Source organism: Oncorhynchus masou, chromosome 31 (assembly GCF_036934945.1).
Source record: "Oncorhynchus masou masou isolate Uvic2021 chromosome 31, UVic_Omas_1.1, whole genome shotgun sequence".
NCBI classification, from domain to species: Eukaryota; Metazoa; Chordata; class Actinopteri; order Salmoniformes; family Salmonidae; genus Oncorhynchus; species Oncorhynchus masou.
Window position 1 is genome coordinate 29,548,863 of NC_088242.1, and position 18,779 is coordinate 29,567,641.

Below are 18,779 nucleotides of genomic sequence, written 5' to 3' on the forward strand. Positions count from 1 at the left end.
CCTTATCGATCGAATCGCTGAAGAGTTTTGATTTGCACAACGCCCCTCATTTTGAAGTCACACAAACGACTTCTAGGATGGCAGTTTCAGACCGAATGGATGTAGCGATCGATAGCAGCAACGGAATTTAATTCAGGGTGAGTCGTCAGGCAAAGAACTTGGGGTTACAACCAATGATTCATATATACACTTTGTGGCGGTGCTTTGAAGCCACCGCACCTCCATATTGGCACCCCCACTGTTGTAACAAATATTTTGGTAGCTATAGAAATGCATTTATTAATGTCAACATTTAAAGTTCTATTGTTACTGTCCCCACTGCACTCCATTCATTCCTATGGAGGACTGCTCCTTCTGGGGAGTGCCAACATGGCTGCCCGGTGGCTTCAAAGCCTCTTATTGGCCAATGCATAGCATCAAAAATCCAGGGTTTGTATACTCCATTGGTTTAAACCAGTTTGTGTGACTGCCTATTAATATTTGTTTTGTTCCAATATCTCAATAACATCTGTCTGTTGGCTTTAGAGCTCACTTCTGCACCAGCTCTTCTGTCTCCATACTGCCACTGTGTTACTGTCCCTTGATTGTTTTCTCTCCTCTCTGTTACTCCGTGTCACCTCGTCTCTTCCCACATTTACATTACATTTAAGTCATTTAGCAGACGCTCTTATCCAGAGCGACTTACAAATTGGTGAATTCACCTTCTGACATCTTCCCCTCACGTCTCTCTCTCTCATTCTCTCTCTTGCTCTCACCTTGTCGGTTCTTTTGTATATATCTGGCTCCGCTGCGTCTTTCTCTAACTCTTTTTTTCCTTATACCATCTTTTACCTAGCCCATGTCTCCTTGTCCTCTCAACCCTTATCTCGATTTCTCTCCCTTCCCTTATAACTCACTACTTCTTCCATTCTTCTTTCCTCACAGAAATTTTGAAATCAGATTTTTAACAACCACAGTGTTAAATGTAACACTTTCTTAGTGTGTATATGTGACCCACTGAAAAAAGTGTTAAACTAACACCCCCAGAGTGTTGGGTCCCTAAAACAGTGGTTGTTTCAAATTCTGACTTAAAGTAACATTTTATTAGACTTTGTTACACTTTCTCAGTGAATAACCATGTAGTGTCACAGTAATTTGTTTGGGTGTTTTAACACTATAGGGTGTAAAGCCATATTTGCATATTTCACAGAGTGCCTTTTGACTGGATGTTAGTTATCCACCCATGACTGTGTTTGTTAGTGACAGTGACATGGTTGTGCATTAATTAACTTTTAGTGCTGACACCTTCACCAAGTGACTGCCTAAGTGAATGTGTTTGAATTAATAGTTATGGCCTAGTATTCCTTAATGATAAGGTCTTAAAGTCCAGGCTCATGGGCCACATCAGACCTGCAAGTCACAATATGCTGGCTTTCAAATGTTTTATTTTATTTTATTTAACTAGGCAAGTCAGTTAAGAACAAATTCTTATTTACAATGACTGCCTAGGAACAGTGGGTTAACTGCCTTGTTCAGGGGCAGAACGACCAATTTTAAAAAATAAATATATATATATATATATTTTTTTGCCTTGTCGGCTCAGGGATTCGATCTAGCAACCTTTCTGGTTACTGGCCCAACGCTCCAACCACTAGGCTACATGCCGCCCCAAAGTGATTTGTGATTCCTATTGGAATCCAGCCAAAGGGAGGATATTCAACAATTTTATCACCTACAACCTGCGTTCAAAATGACTGCTATGGTAAAGAACTTGATAAATAAGACTACCTAAACCATCTCAGTAATAGACTGAGAATAGACTTACATATTGGATAAGTTTAGAACAATTTCAGTAATTTATCTTTGTATAGCATAAGATCAATTCATCAATCAATGTTCATGCAGAAACATAGATGTTAAAACAATCTATTCTGAAAATCCACCAGCAACAAACAAAGCACTCAGAGTTAACGGAAATTAACTCCACACAGTTGAATAACAACACCATGCCGTGTTGATTCCACTGTGATTCAAATAACACTGCAGATAGCTTCCATTTCAATCCCACTGGTGTTAACCCCACTAGAATCAACACTCAGATATAACACTCAACACTTTTTACCTCAACACTGAGATTTGAACACTTGTACATTCTCTGTGCTCTCCCTCTTTCTTTTTAATCCCCAATCTTCTCTTCCTCCAAGGTCCCTCCAAAGTCTGATCACCACCCTATATCGATCCCCTCATTCCTAACCTCTCTTCCCCTCCAGGGTCAGAGAGACGTCAACCCATCTTCTGACCCCTCTTTCTCTTCTCTTCCAGGGCGAGTGTCGTTCTTTTCCTCAGGGTCGGAAAACCTTCACCGCGTAGAGCAGGTCTCGTGGGGAACGCGCTATGCCATCACAGTCTCCTTCACCTGTGACCCCGCCCACGCCATTTCAGACCCCGCCATGCCCATTACCTCTGTGTGACAGTGTCGCCCGGAGGACTCCTGCAACCCAGAGACGGGAGAGGAAAGGGAAGGAGAGAAAAGAGGAGGCAGATACGTGATTTTCCCTGATAATTCAGCAACACCTGAAATAATATTTTCTATATCAGCATCTTATACTTAAACAGAAATGAGTGCTTTTTACTTTTCTATGTGGTGCTGATCACATCACTGATGGTAGAGGCAAGGAGAAGGACAAAGGATAATACACACTGGTCTAAGATCAGTTTTATCAGTGCCAAAGTAAACAGGGTGTACTGCTTTCTGACAATAGGATTCCACTTACTACACAGTGTGTTCTTCACAATATAAATTAAGTGATTTAAAAGTAATTTGTTTTGATACAATGTTTTGCCTTTTTTCTTTTCTTTGTCACATTTCCATTCCATGGTTTTCTCTATACTGATTGTGTTGCAAAAGGGGTCAAATGTAGTCCGCGTACCAGTCTCTTCAGCTACCATTCCACTCCTCGCCACTCCTCCTTGGCAATGACAAAGAGTGTCAAGGTGTGGAATGTTAGCGAAAGAGACCGGTACTTAGGCTAGGTCAAATGCCTGTGCCCTCTATTTCTATCTCATTTTAACTTTGCCTGGTTTATTCCTCTGTTTGTTTCTCTTTCAATATTTGTGCGCCAATGGTTTCTGCCCCACTAGAAACTGAATGGCTCAAAGCACAGACGAGTCTCAGAGAAATGGGTTTTGGAGAGGTGGAGTAGAGTGGTATTTGTACACCTCTTGACAACTTTCCTATTCCCTCATGTGAAAGTATCAACCTGTCGAAGCACCAAAGGGCACTTCCATGCCATTCACTCTCACTTACATAGGGAATGTGACAATGTGTTTTCTTCTGAGAAGAAACCCCACAGTTGAAAAGTAATTAGTATTTTTATGTGTCAAGCTTTATCATTTGATCAAATGGGATATTATTTGAAGATTGTCTGTGGGATTTGGAAGAAATAAAAGAACCCGAAGTAACCTAGCTTTGGACAACAAAATCATTGAGGGGGGGGCGAGTGCAGAATTGGGCTTACGACTTAGAAAGTTGTAGCATCACCTCACCACCTCTGGCTGTCTGAAACACACTAAGCCCCTCAGGAAGTCATTGTACGAGCCTTCAGCCATTTTACGCCCTGATACTCAGGATAAGGCAAGGTGTTTGCAATTTCTAGCTAAGGACATGGTCCATGCGTCTGCTTATGAAGCCTGCTTCCCTAAACAAATCGGGAGGATGCTCATGGCATCCATACTATGACAAATGCATTTTTATTCTTAACCTCTCTACCCACTTACTCCCAAACCATTTTAAATAAAATGTTATTGGTAGAAAATGAATGAGCGTGTTCCCCCATGCAGCAAGTACAGTGTTTATTTTGTACAAAACATTAAGAACACCTTCCTAATATTGAATTGCACCCTGTTGCCCTCAGCGCAGCCTCAATTTGTCGGGGCATGGACTCTACAAGGTGTTGAAAGTGTTTCACAGGGATGCTGGCCCATGTTGACTCCAATGCTTACCACATTTAAAGGGTGAATGGGCGAAACGAAAGTTTAGATGAAGGGGAGGAGACGGGTTAAAGAAGGATTTTTAAACCCCGAGACAATTGAGACATGGATTGTGTATGTGTGCCATTTAGAGGGTGAAGGGGCAAGACAAGATTGACAGTAAGTACCTTTGACCGGGGTATGGTAGTATGAGCCAGGCTCACCGGTTTGAGTGTGTCAAGAACTGCAGCGCTCCTGGGTTTTTCACGTTCAACAGTTTCCCCATGTGTATCGAGAATGGTCCACCACCCAAAGGACATCCAGCCAACTTGACACACAGGAAACTGTTGTGTGTGAAACACCCAGCAGCGTTGCACATCTTGACACAAACCAGTGCACCTGTCACCTACTACCATATCCTGTTCAAAGGCACTGCAATATTTTGTCTTGCCCATTCACCCTCTGAATGTCACACATACACAATCTATGTCTCAATTGTCTCAAGGCTTCAGAATCCTTCTTTTAGCTGTCTCCTCCCCTTCATCTACACTGATGGTGGATTTAACAGGTGAAATCACTAAGGGATCATAGCTTTCACCTGGTCAGTCTCATGGAAAGAGGTGTTCATAATGTTTTGTACACTCCGTGTATATTTCAATTGCCAATGCATTGATTATCAACTGACTTTTGTCACAGAATGACAATTGAGTTGGTTAGATTCTGTGGTTGTGGGAGGGAACCACATTACATATTGGAGCAGGGGTTGCATCACAATAGTCAAAAGTGGCTTCTCCTTTGTACACACCAATTCAAAATAAGGCATCGCCATATTGCTTTCACCTGTGCTATTTTTTCCAGTGCTGGCGAAGGAAAGGACATGAGGAGAGGTAGCCCTAGGGACTGTTATCTGTATCAGACGGCTGGCACACAGGACCAGTGTGCCCTGTAATCCATGCCAGTGAGTTGGCAGAGTTGAAATCCTATTATGTCTTTACCTGATCTTTAAAGCCTCAGTCAGCTCCATGTCGGTCAGTTTATTTCACCCTCAATCAGATCAGTCTTTTTTTGGACATCGGATGCATATTAATAACCGAGTCTGTTGTCAGGAAGCCATGTTGAAAACATCAATAAAGTGATGATTGACAAGAACAGCATGCCTTGAGCTATTGTAATACATGACAAGTCTTGTTAGAGTCTGTGTATGTTCCGTTCATTTGTTTTAGCTTCAGTATCTGTTACACACAGAACTAAATCCCCCCCCCCCCTTCAGTTCGGTCTGGAGGGGGAATATTAGTTGTGAGTGAGCCCAATAGCTTATCTTTAGTGAGGATAGAAATGAACTTTTCAGAAGTGCATGTGAGTACAAGTGTGTTGCCTAGATCTCCTCCTCAGGCACTTCATATGGGGCCTGTTAGACAGCTTTCATCTTTGAGGAGAGAAGGATGAGGAGGAGGAGGAGGAGAAGAAAGGGATGAGATGAGGAGTGGGTGGGAGGATGGAAGAGTGTGAAATTAGGAGAGGGGAGGTAGAAACAACAGAATGGAACACACACGATGGAGCACACATGTAAAATAAACCGTGCAAGAAACGGTGGAAAGTCTGTTACACGTGTTGGTGGAGTGCTGTGCATAAGAGTTCTGGTTCACACTAGGGGAAGTGTTTAATTCAAAGCTGTTGGACCGATCTTTTGGGTAACAAAAACCGTTGAAACGCAGGAAACCTGTGGGATTCGAGGCACTCTTGTTTGTGTGTATTGAAAATAATTTGAGATTTCTTCAGAAATAGTTCAATGCGTCACAGGGACTCCGATCAATACCAAGAAAATACAGGCTTGATAAACTAACTTTTTTTTTCACCTCCTTTAGATAAGAGTGCCTTGAACAAGTTCTGACCATTCAAAGAGGACCTTGTAGGACCAAGTCTCAACTCCAAAGCGACACTCACCTACTAGCACGATCACCCTTCTATATCAGTTGTCCACATTGCTGATCTCTTCTGATCACATCATTTTTCCATTGTAAAATATCAAATGAATTGGTAGATTTAGCTGAACACTGTCTTCTGCTTCCTCACTATTAAAGATGTTCCGTAGTTAAAAACGGCACATGAAGACTTTCTTGCGGTTACTTGATGCAAATGGAAAGCCAAGGTCCAGTGCCATTTACTTAATTTTCCTAACAAGTCCTCCCTCGTTAAAACAAACTTCAAACGGTTAAACCTCCAATTGTCTCTCATTCCTGCTCCAAGTACGTAACGGGCATAGCCCAGCGACGGTTGGAGCGCTCTGAGTAATACAGGCCTTCATTGGCTGATAAGCCGCAGCCCAGTGCTTACACTTGAAGAGGCTGCGTAGCGTTATAATTTCCTTAAACTTGCCTATTTACCATCCTCCGCCTTGAATAAAACAGATGGGGATAGGAATCCGCTCGGCTCTGCTCAGCTCCACACAAGCTGTGCATTCCAAATGGCATCCTATAGGCCCTGGTCAAAAGTAGTACACTATATCGGGAGAAGTGTGCCATTTTAGACCCAGAATGCAATCTGAGAGTATGATGAACATCAGAGAGAATGTGAAATATTTAACTAGGCTCCGGTGTTATCTGCTGGAGTCATTTATTATTATCTGGGACTAATTAGGAGAGAGAGCGAGGTACACAGTCTAAGCTTTTTCACCGGCAAATGGCAATGTTACGGATATGCGCAGGCCACCTGGGACTTGGTGTGTGTGAAAGGAAGTGTATAAAACCAATTTCCTGCCATTTGGCTGTGTTTTATCTGCGTGGGTGAGAGGTGAGTTTGAGGAGGTGGAGATGTGAAGGCAGATGGTGGTCTGACGTGACACTGATACGGTTCCCGTTGGAGCAGATTAGACTAAACAAGCTTCTGCCCGGCACAGGAGGCCATCTTAATCACCGTTATAGACTCTACATAAAACATGAGGGCTGATTTAGCGATCATTATAGGTTTCCATTTTTGACCTTTATTTAACTAGGCAAGTCAGTTAAGAACAAATTCTTATTTACAATGACGGCCTAGGAACAGTGGGTTAACTGCCTGTTCAGGGGCAGAACGGCAGATTTGTACCTTGTCAGCTCGGGGGTTACTAGTCCACCGCTCTAACCACTAGGCTACCCTGCCGTCCCATTAATGATCAATGAAACACTGATATAGGATTGATGAGAATTGTGGTGACTTTGTCACTTGTAGAAGGCCCGATGTAAACAAGCCAAGCTTATAGCAGAGATTTCAGCACCATGGCCAGCGGGCATACGAGTGTTCCAAAGTTCCGACCGTCAGCACCACATGACAGTAGATAGCGACCATCACTCAGGTGTTTATACTGAATGAGGTAACTCTGCACTCGGAGGATAAAGAAAGGAAGGCCGACCACGTTTCCTCACCGCAGTGCAAATGAAGGAGAGGAAAGAGAGGAAAGTATATTTTGGACTATTGAGATAACCCATTCTTCTCATCCAGACGGTGACAAACCAGGGCAGAGGGAAGAGATGCTTTTACTGTGTAACTTTCACACCTGTCTGCTATATTTTCCACCTCCATGGCGAATCTTCCTCCCACCTGCTGTGGTATTCAGTGGACGTCGTTATTAGAGTCTACCTGCCATTCACTGTAGCCACGGATGCTAAACACTGAAAGACAGCAGGTGGGAGTCAGATAGATTATACAAGTGTAGTAGAATATAGCACAGGAGACTCGGAGTCAAACAGAAGTAAAACCAGTTTCTCCTCCACACACTTTATTGCTCTGCCATGAATTGAAACTAGCCCTGATTGACCTGTACACTGTCAAGTCATATCTAATTTGAGGGATAGCAAGAAGGAAGGAAGGATAATACAAGAATAATATACCCAGCCATGTGACAAATGCATATCTTAGCAAACTACTTCTGTGCATTTGACAGATGCGTAAAAGGGATAATCATTACCTGTTGCAGTTCCAAAATCACTCTCTCTTTGCACGGGCTCACTGTCCCTGCAGAGTCCCCATCACCAGCGTCTCCGAGTTCAACTCAAACTGATTCGAGGAGGAGGCCGACTTCCCGCAGGAATACAAGCTGGGAGCGCGCTGCTTAAAAGACGAGGTGTAGCGGTAGAAGCTCTTGTGTCTGTTCTTCAGGTATTCCCTGTAGTTCTTGGTGAGGAGGGTGTAGAGGAAGGGGTTAATGCAGCTGTTGCTGTAGGTGAGACAGGCCACCAGGTAGTTAATACAGGTGTGTGTGTGAGATGCCAGGCCTAACGGTTTGTGCTGGTACAACGGGAACAGTTGCCATATCCAGAACGGAAGGAAACACGCCCAGAACACCAGAACTATAGTGAAAATCATTACCAAGACTTTCTGCTTCGGGGAGCGCTTGTTCCTTTTGTTGATGACCGAGTTCTTCTGGGACTCTAAATAAGTCCGGGCTAACTTCGTATACAAATAACCGATTATCAACCCAGGTGCCATGATGCTCGTGCCAAACAAAACGGTCAGGTAGATCTTATACGCCCGGGGCGCCCAGGTGGGCGCGCACATCCTCTTCACCCCCCCGTTGGGCGCGCTCTTAGTGGTCTCTGTGACCATGACCATCATGGGTAAGGTGAGGACCAGAGAAAGCAGCCATACCCCCCAGGCCAGGGCTTTTCGGTAGCTCTTGGAGCGCCGTACCGTGTCAAGGGGCTTGGTGACGGCCAGGTAGCGCTCCGTGCACATCACAGTGAGGGTAAATATGCTGGCGTGCATGGTGAGCAGGTCCAGGCTGAGGAGGATGCGGCAACCCACATCTCCGAAGTACCAGTCCTTGAGGAAGTAGGTGCACACCACGAACGGGATTGTGGAGAGGTACAAGAGGTCCGCTAGCGCTAGGTTAATGATGGAGATGTACATGGAGGTGGCGAAGCGGATAGAATGACACATCACTACTAGAGTGTACACATTCCCCGACACGCCGACTATGTAGACGACCGACAACAAGGTCCCAAAAGTGGAGGTGATAACCAGCTCGTCCACGCTGCTCCCGGAGCCGCTGTTTGGAGCTGGCGGACTGACATTATGGTTAACAGTCTTGTTGTGGTTCATCGCACTGTCTGTGTGGAGCCTCTCTGGTGTCGTTCCGTTTTTGTTCCGATGTATTGTTTATGGTGAAGAAGTTCTAAAAGATGCAGCTAGGTTTAGTTGGTCACTGGTCAGTGAAGCGCACCAGTGCAGGTTGTGTGTTGACTTTAGCGATATCTGTCTGCGCGCGCTGCCGCTGCTCCTCTCCGCTTCTCCTGACGTCAGTCACTGAACTATTCCCCAGTCACACTCTCATGGATCTTGCATAACATATACAAACATAACACTATATATAGTACACTATATTTAATTAATTTTGAATTTATTCATGAACTCATTCATTTTGAGCTGTGACAAAATAAGTCACATGCCAAACAAGAGGGACTGAGAGAAATAAGAAGGTGCGTTTCTTACATAAATAATTTACTTTGCCTGCAAAAAAATGAACAAAGATTGAGTATGGATTTCCTTCAGATTAATATGTTAATTTAAAAATGGTAGTATTCCCGTTATTTCAAGGAAAGAGAGCGGGACACTTTTACGCATAAAAAGGGTATTGTGATATTCATCTTTCTCACCTGGACCTACACAAGCGTAGGTATTAGGAAAAATCAAACGTCCCTGCTTCTGGCACAAAATAAACGTTCGATTTAATTCCCTTGTATAATCTAAGAGGTGAAAATATATTTTCCATTTCCTCAAAAACGTTTAGACTAATGACGCTACACAGGGCATATAATAATATACCACTCTCTCGATTTTGTGCACAAATAAGTTGTTGAGGTTTGAGAAATAGATGAAGTGAGCAATTTACGGAAAAAGTGTGTGCAGATACAGCCCCATTGGAGAAACACAGGTGTAACGTCTTTATTCCAGTCCCAAAGTATAGATATGATAAATTGATAAATTGTTATTATTACATTTCCAAGTAGTGCCCTCTTTTAAAAGCTCCTTCAGGAAAGGGCAGACAGGCCAGGTGTCTGTATGGGTAATTCTTCTGATGAGAGGGGGCCATGCTGTTTTCCGGGATAGACAGTGCAATAACAAGTGCACAGGAGGTGTGTGTGTATGTATGTGTGTGTTAAGAGAAAACACACAAGAGAGACTGTGTTATGTGAGATAAAATATGTCTGCAAGATGGGAGGGGAACAGAATAGAGGAAGCATACAGTGCCTTGCAAAAGTATTCATTCCCTTTGCGTTTTTCCTATTGTGTTGCATTACAACCTGTAATTTAAATAGATTTTTAATTGGATTTCATGTAATGCACATACACAAAATTGGTGAAGTGAAATGAAAGAAAATTACTGAAATTTTTTAAGGTAGTGAGTGCATATGTATTCACCCCCTATGACGGAGGTTCACCTGGTTTAAAGGGAAACATTTACATGTCTTGGAATGGCCTAGTCAAAGCCCAGGGAAGTGAATAGTTATGCACACTCAAGTTTTCCGTCTCTCTCTCTCTCTCTCTCTCTCTCTCTCTCTCTCTCTCCGTCTCTCTCTCTGTGTGTGTGTCCGTGTATGAGCACGTGTCTGCATTTGAATGAGAGTGTGTGTATATGCATGTGTACACGGGCACAAACACCTCGACGGCATCAGCCTCAGGCAAGCAGGCATTAGCTGAAACAACAGTGTCATTCAAACTAACTTATTTTGTGTTTATTTTGAATTTATTTTGTACTTTTATCTTTGACCGTCATTTATCCCCCGCCTAGCAACTCCACTCCCACTTGTCTCCAGTTCCACATCCAATTCTCTGACATGACAGTGTATGTCGGATCATATACCAAGCCATGAGTTCATAGGAATTGTCTGTCGAGCTGTGTCAAGGCACAGATCTGGGAAAGGGTACCAAAATAAGTTTGGAACCACCAAGACTCTTCCTAGTCTTGAACAATCGAGGGATTAGGACCTTGGTCAGGGAGGTGACCAAGAACCTGAATGACAGTCTGACAGAGCTCTAGAGTTCTGTGGAGATTCGTGAACCTTCCAGAAGGACAAACTTTTTTTTTTACCTTTATTTTACTAGGCAAGTCAGTTAAGAACAAATTCTTATTTTCAATGACGGCCTAGGAACAGTGGGTTAACTGCCTGTTCAGGGGCAGAACGACAGATTTTGTACCTTGTCAGCTCGGGGATTTCAACTTGCAACCTTTTGGTTACTAGTCCAATGCTCTAACCACCAGGTTACACTGCCGCCCCACATCTCTGATGCACTCCACTAATCAGGCCTTTATGGTAGTGGCCAGACGGAAGCCACTTCTCAGTAAAAGGCACATGACAGCCCGCTTGGAGTTTGCCAAAAGAAACCTAAAGGACTCTCAGACCATGAGAAACAGGATTCTGTGGTCTGATGAAACCAAGTTTGAACTCTTTGGCCTGAATGCCAAGCTTCATGTCTGGAGGAAACCTGGCACCATCATTACGGTGAAGCATGGAAGGGGCAGTATCATATTGTGGGGATGTTTTTCAGTGGCAAGGATTGGGAGACTAGTCAGGATCAAGGCAAAGATGAACGAAGCAAAGTACAGAGAGATCCTTGATGAATACCTGATCCAGAGTGCTCAGGACCTCAGACTGGGGCGAAGGTTTACCTTCCAACAGGACAACGACCCTAAGCACACAGACAAGACAACGCAGGAGTGACTTCGGAAGTCTCTAAATGTCCTTGAGTGGCCCAGCCAGAGCCTGGACTTGAACTCGATCTAACATCTCTGAAGAGGACCTGAAAATAGCTGTGCTGCAACGCTCCTCATCCAACCTGACAGAGCTTAAGAGGATCTGCAGAGAAGAATAGGAGAAACTCCCCAAATACAAGTGTGTCTAGCTGGTAGCGTCATACCCAAGAAGACTTGAGGCTGTGATTGCTGCCAAAGGTACTTCAACAAAGTACTGAGTAAAGAGTCTGAATACATTTGTAAATATAATATTTCCATATTATTTAAATACATTTGCAAAAATGTCTAAAACTTGTTTTTGCTTTGTCATTATGGGAATTGTGTGTAGTTTGATGAGGGAAAAAAACTATTCAATCCATTTTAGAATAAGGCTGTAACGTAACAAAATGTGGAAAAAACCAAAGGGTCTGAATACTTTCCGAATGTACTGTATGTATAATACAGGAAAGCACAATTTATAGGCCAATATTTACACATGTATTGGGGAAGGGGGTGGGGGGGTGGGGACAGTGTATAAACTGAGCAGTATAATAAGAGTTTGGTAGCAGCAGTGATGTGCGTGTAGCATGAGTGTATGCAGTGCCTTGCGAAAGTATTCGGCCCCCTAGAAATTTGCGACCTTTTGCCACATTTCAGGCTTCAAACATAAAGATATAAATAATTTTGCACGCCCAATTTTTCAGTTTTGGATTTGTTAAAAAAGTTTGAAATATCCAATAAATGTTGTTCCACTTCATGATTGCATCCCACTTGTTGTTGATTCTTCACAAAAAAATACAGTTTTGTATCTTTATGTTTGAAGCCTGAAATGTGGCAAAAGGTTGCAAAGTTCAAGGGGGCCGAATACTTTCGCAAGGCACTGTATGTATGTGTGTGTGTCTCTGTGGGGGTGTGCATGAGTGAGTGCATGTGTGCTAAGTTGTGGAGAATCAGAGCAGGTGGTCAGTCCAGTTCAAGTGTTCAGCAGTCTGATAGCTTGTAGATAGAAACATTCTCTGACCCTGTTGGTATCAGACCTCATGCTCCGATACCGTCTGCCCGACAGTAAGGGAGAGAACAGCCAGAGGCTGGGGTGTGTGGGGTCCTTGATGATGCTGTGTGCCTTCCTCAGGCACCGTTTCGAGGCGATGTCCCAGATGGGTGGGTGCATGGTCCCAGTACATTTTCACCATCCGCTGGAGGGCCTTGCGTTTGTTTATGGAGCAATTCCCGTGCCAGGCTGTGAATCAAACGGTCAGGATGTTCTTGATGATGCAGCAGTAGTATTTGGAGAGGACTCAGGGCGGTATGGCACATTTCATCAGCTGCCTTAGGAAGTAGAGACACTATTGTGCCCTCTTGACAAGAGTGGTGGTGTTGTTGGTCCATGACAAGTCCTCAGAGATGTGTGACATTCTCTACTACAGTCCCGTTGATGTGGAGTCCTGAAGTCAACAATCAACCCCTTTGTTTTGCTCATGTTGAGGGAGCGATTGTTGTCATGACACTACAATGCCAGTTCACAAGGCATTATTCCACAATAGTCAGTCGTCTGCATACTGTAACAGAGATACATTTCGGCCCCTCAGAGGAGGAAGGGCTGACTAATCAATGGGCATTGTCCTTTGTTCCTGGACCATTTGCCATGCAGCTCCAGGTGTCAGAGAGCACATAAATTAGGGCTGAGCCTACAAATCCCCCCTGGACAGAAGCTGTACATGGACAGCCTGTGTCCAATATAGGAAGAAACATCCCGTAGCATAAGAGAGTTCCTTCTTGATTCTTCAGTCCAACTAATGGAACCCAACTTCTAGTTCTCAGTCCCATGACATCAGGAGTGTCTTCCGGGGAACGTTGACAATGTGCTTTTGACATGCAAATGTCGTTAGGTACACATTCCTTCAACCAAGCTCAACAAAACATTATTATTTGTTAACGGCAGGAAGATCAGTTCTCAACACTTGATGAAACATTATTATAGTCAAGAGTTACTAGTCACTGTTTGACTTTTGTTAGTCAGATTGGCTGGTCTGATCAATGGTATCCTCAACGTTTACCAAGTATGAATCCGATGGATACGAAATGGAATAAAAGGCCATGAAATGCATCATTAAAGTTACACTCTTTGAGAAAGACAGAAAGTTGAATTGAAAAAGCCTCTCCCCTCTGGGAGCAAGTTTGCCTTGAACATATGAAACCCATATTCATGAAAACAAATCCCCCCCAAGATCAATTATTGAGTTTAAATGAATAGAAACAGAACATAATACTAACACATCAGGTTAAAAGCAAAAAGCAATTAAATGTTCTGTAAAACAGTTAAATGACATTAAAGGTCTATGTGTCTCACCCTGATCTGTTTCACCTGTCTTGTGCTTGTCTCCACCCCCCACCAGGTGTCTCCTATTTGTCCCCATTATCCCCTGTGTATTTATACCTGTGTTTTCTGTTTGTCTGTTGACAGTTCGTCTAGTTATGTCAGGTCTTACCAGTGTGTTTCCATGTTCTCAAGTTTTATTTTCTAGTCTTCCCGGTTTTGCTCTTTCTGCCTGTCCTGACCCTGAGCTCGCCTTCCGTTCTGTCCCTGATTGACTCTCCCTTGGATTACGAACCTCTGCCTGCCCTCGACCTGCCCTTTGCCGGCCCCTTTGTTATAATAAATATTCGGAGAATCATACTATCTGCCTCTTGTGTCTGACTGGGTCATATCCTCAGTCGTGATATACCTATTATACACTGAGTGTACAAAACCTTCCATGACATAGCTTTCACCTGGTAAGTCTATGATCCTTTCTTGATGTCATTTGTTAAATCCACTTCAATCAGTGTAGATGAAGGGGAAGAGACCAGTTAACGAACAATGTGTAAGCCTTGAGACAATTGAGAGAGACATGGATTGTGTATGTGTGCCTTTCAGAGAGTGAATGGGCAAGACAAAATATTTTAGTGCCCTTCAATTGGGTAAGGTTTGAGTGTGTCAAGAACTCCAACGTTGCTAGGTTTTTCACGCTCAACAGTTTCCCGTGCCCCGACAAGTTGAGGCGGTACTGAGGGCAAAAGAGGGTGCAACTCAATATTAGGAAGGAGCTCCTAATGTTTTTTTTTTTACACTCAGTGTATATGATCTGTCATTTTCTGATTCTCTATCAGTTCTGCATGTAGCTGGCTGTTCAGGAATATTGAGGAGCAGTGACTTGTACAGAGCATGCTTTGCACTCCCCCTCTGTGTTCTCATCTAGTTTACGCACGTGTCCGCACGTGTTGTTATTGGTGCATATCGAGCATTTTCTTTTCATCTTCCTATGCCCCTAGAGTTGTCAGATGTATTTGGCTTACACATGGTTTGTGGGCATTGTTTTGTATTTATTCATCTCGATGTTGAAATGAGATGAGTCAGACAGAGAGTCAAGGTTACCTGAGTGTTGTTTTTGACTTTAGCTAAAAGGCTTACTATATGAAGTGAATACCTACTCATCAAACATCTCATTCCAAAGTCATGGGCATTATTTTGGAGTTGGTCTCCCTTTGCTGCTATAACAGCCTCCACTAATTTGAAGGGGTGTCCACATACTTTTGTATATCAGGTACGTGATACCTACAATATATGAAGCCTGGGGATGTTATGGAGATCTGATATCAACCACATGCAGCGGTCAGACTGGAATGAACATTTACCTAATTGATTTGTTTTTACATTTTAACGCTATGCTTTTCCGATGGTTGTATGCCATTTTTTTTCCAAAATGCACTGTTACATCTGCCTCCATTAATATGCAATATGGAAAATGACTAAGCGACCTTACTGATCTTCATAATTAGAGATAATTACATTTAAATTTGCACAGTCCTCACGGTTTCTCGCTACTAAAGTGGTAAGAAAAAAGGATAGGGAGGGAGAGAGGGGAGATGAAGATGAAATCAGCTTAATGATAACAGTCTCAGAATAAATGTTCTGTGTTTTTTATTTTACCTTTATTTAACTAGGCAAGTCAGTTAAGAACAAAATCTTATTTATGACGGCCTACCTGCCAAATCCTAACGATGCTGGGCCAATTGTGCACCGCCCTGTGACTCCCAATCACGGCCGGTTGGGATACAGCCCAGGATCAAACCAGGGTAGTAGTAGGGATGCCTATAGCACTGAGATGCAGTGCCTTAGACCGCTGCGCCACTCGGGAGCCCTAGAATGTGTGAGTGTGTGCGTGTGCATGTGTGGGAACGCGTACCTGTGCGTGAGTTTTAAAATTCACTGAAATGTCTCATATCTAACCTTCTAGCTTTTATTAAGTACAAATGCCTTTTCAGAATCACCAGGTAGCCATGGTGTAGATCAGAGGTCTCCAACCTTTTCTAGCATGAGAGCTACTTTTAAATTCTCATACTCCCCCCCTCCCCTAGCTTTCAAATAGGCACTCTTTGTATTTTCCCGAAATCTGGTTCTCAGTTTTATTTTCCCAGATTTATTTATGGAATGTATTTACTAAATTACAATTATTCATAGAGAAACAATGAATTTGGATGTTCTGAATCCGTGTCAATGCTTAAATGACATCAGAAGACAATTTTTGAGGGCTGGAAGAAAAATATCTATAACATTTATCTTTTTTTGTGTAATATCTCTTTTGTGCGAGCAATGTTTTTGCTGCCGTCATGACAGAGTTTGCTAAACAAAGCCTACCTTAATTGATAAATAATCATGATAGAGTTTGCTAAACAAAGCCTACCTTAATTGATAAATAATCATGATAGAGTTTGCTAAACAAAGCCTACCTTAATTGATAAATAATCATGATAGAGTTTGCTAAACAAAGCCTACCTTAATTGATAAATAATCATGATAGAGTTTGCTAAACAAAGCCTACCTTAATTGATAAATAATCATGATAGAGTTTGCTAAACAAAGCCTACCTTAATTGATAAATAATCATGATAGAGTTTGCTAAACAAAGCCTACCTTAATTGATAAATAATCATGATAGAGTTTGCTAAACAAAGCCTACCTTAATTGATAAATAATCATGATAGAGTTTGCTAAACAAAGCCTACCTTAATTGATAAATAATCATGATAGAGTTTGCTAAACAAAGCCTACCTTAATTGATAAATAATCATGATAGAGTTTGCTAAACAAAGCCTACCTTAATTGATAAATAATCATGATAGAGTTTGCTAAACAAAGCCTACCTTAATTGATAAATAATCATGATAGAGTTTGCTAAACAAAGCCTACCTTAATTGATAAATAATCATGATAGAGTTTGCTAAACAAAGCCTACCTTAATTGATAAATAATCATGATAGAGTTTGCTAAACAAAGCCTACCTTAATTGATAAATAATCATGACAGAGTTTGCTAAACAAAGCCTACCTTAATTGATAAATAATCATGATAGAATTCTGCCAGCAAAGCCTACTTTGAAGTTAACATTTTGAAATGCAAATACATAAATGTGTGTAGCTAACTGGCTACACAAAGTGAATGATAGACAAACGCCGGTACCACACAGAGATACAGTGCCCATTTTGCTGGAAATGAAATGGCAGATATTGTGGTACGTTTGCCGTTTGAAGCCAATTGTGCCCAACTAGTGGTGGGATAATGTCAATGTGGATTTGAATGGATAGTAGACGGGACCTTGAGTTGTCTGATACCTGCGAGATTGGTTTATGTCAGTTTGTGGAGGAACACGTGAAAAATACATGCACTTTCAGGACTGTTTGGCAAGCTACTCTTAGGTGGGCTGAGAGCATCTCCATCGACCTGTTGGAAACCCTTTGTGTAGATCATTAGCAGTAACCAGAGAGCAGGCAGGCTTAGCCAGTTACAGGAGCACAACACGCAGACAGGCAGAGGCCTGGCATGGCTGCCTTCCTGCCTTTTACAATCTGAATGTCAGGTGCTTGTGCAACCGATGTTAGTGTGCTGCTAACAGTTTAACCTCCTCCACTGTCCCTGTCCCCATACCTGGCTCAAACTAGTGATCCTCTGCTTCACAACACACGTGACTGCCCTCTTTGACAACGTGCAAACCGATTGAGCTATACAAAAAATGTACCAGTTTGAAAGCTCCAACTGCGATATTACAAACTAGCGGTGGAGAGAGCTTATGGTACATTCTTAACTCTGTTAGTTGTACTGTGCTGGAGGACATGTCATGGTCTCTCACCTGAGGCTTTCCAGGAAGTTTCTCACCTGCCTTTAAAAATCTAAACTTCTTACTGAAAATCATGACCTTTGAAATAACAGCTCTTCAACCTAGGGAGCTTTTTGCAGAGATTGAAAAGAACATTCAGAATGGTTTTATTCTAAAGCAGGTAGAAGAAAATGTGAGTCATGTTTAAAAATAATAATAAAAAATCTTCACATTTTCAAACAGTCCATTTATATTTTCCTACAGGGCTATACTTTTGGGTTCAGTGAAGTACATTTGGGGTTCACCTATATTGTGAGTAGTGCCTTTCCTCAGCCACAGTGTGTTATACATGCATGTGAAAAAGTACTGTCTCATAACTGAATGAAACCTTGTGGAGACATTTAGAAAACAAAACATGCCAATTTGAGAAATAGGCCACGGGAGTTTTTTGAGCGAGAATTAAGACGACTTTTGAGTAGTAAGACATGTATAAAAGCAACAGATACCATTACTAAGAAGGGGCTAGAAGCGTCTTATATGGTGAGCTACCGAGTGGCTGGGACAGGCAAGCCTCATACTATTGTGGAGAACTTCCTGCTGCCGTGGATATGGCTGGCACAATGTTGGGGGAAAAGGCCAAAAAACTCTACATACAATTCCTTCATTAAACAACACTGTTTCATGACGCATCAGTGATATGGCAGGATATGTTTTGAAACAATTACTGCTTCGCCTACAGGCCAGTGAATTCTATCCTTTACAGCTGGATGAGTCAACAGACGTGGCGGGCCTGGCACAGTTCCTGGTATATGTACGTTACATTTATGGGGGTCAATTAAGGAAGACATCCTCTTCTGCAAACCACTGGAAACCAGGACAATAGGAGAGGATATTTTTAAAGTGCTGGACAGCTTTGTGACATCAAATAGCCTTTGGTGGTCAAGATGTGTTGCAGAGTTATGTGCATCCTTTCAAGCACACCTTTCTCA

General features: G+C 42.5%; 2 protein-coding genes across 2 annotated transcripts in view; one reads left to right on the top strand and one right to left on the bottom strand.

Moving 5' to 3' along the window:
- Positions 1-3,442, top strand: part of uts2r2 (urotensin-2 receptor 2) — a 32,614-nt gene extending 29,172 nt beyond the window's left edge. Inside the window, exon 9 of the mRNA XM_064950676.1 lies at positions 2,302-3,442. Within this exon, the coding sequence (XP_064806748.1) occupies positions 2,302-2,450 (149 nt within the window). The 3' untranslated portion in view covers positions 2,451-3,442. The remainder of the gene's footprint in view (positions 1-2,301) is intronic.
- A 4,469-nt stretch (positions 3,443-7,911) lies between these two features.
- Positions 7,912-9,161, bottom strand: LOC135525153 (urotensin-2 receptor). Its single transcript, XM_064952892.1, has one exon. It carries the CDS (start codon positions 9,022-9,024, stop codon positions 7,930-7,932), a length of 1,095 nt encoding a protein of 364 aa, XP_064808964.1. The 5' UTR covers positions 9,025-9,161; the 3' UTR covers positions 7,912-7,929.
- Between the last annotated feature and the right edge of the window lie 9,618 nt (positions 9,162-18,779).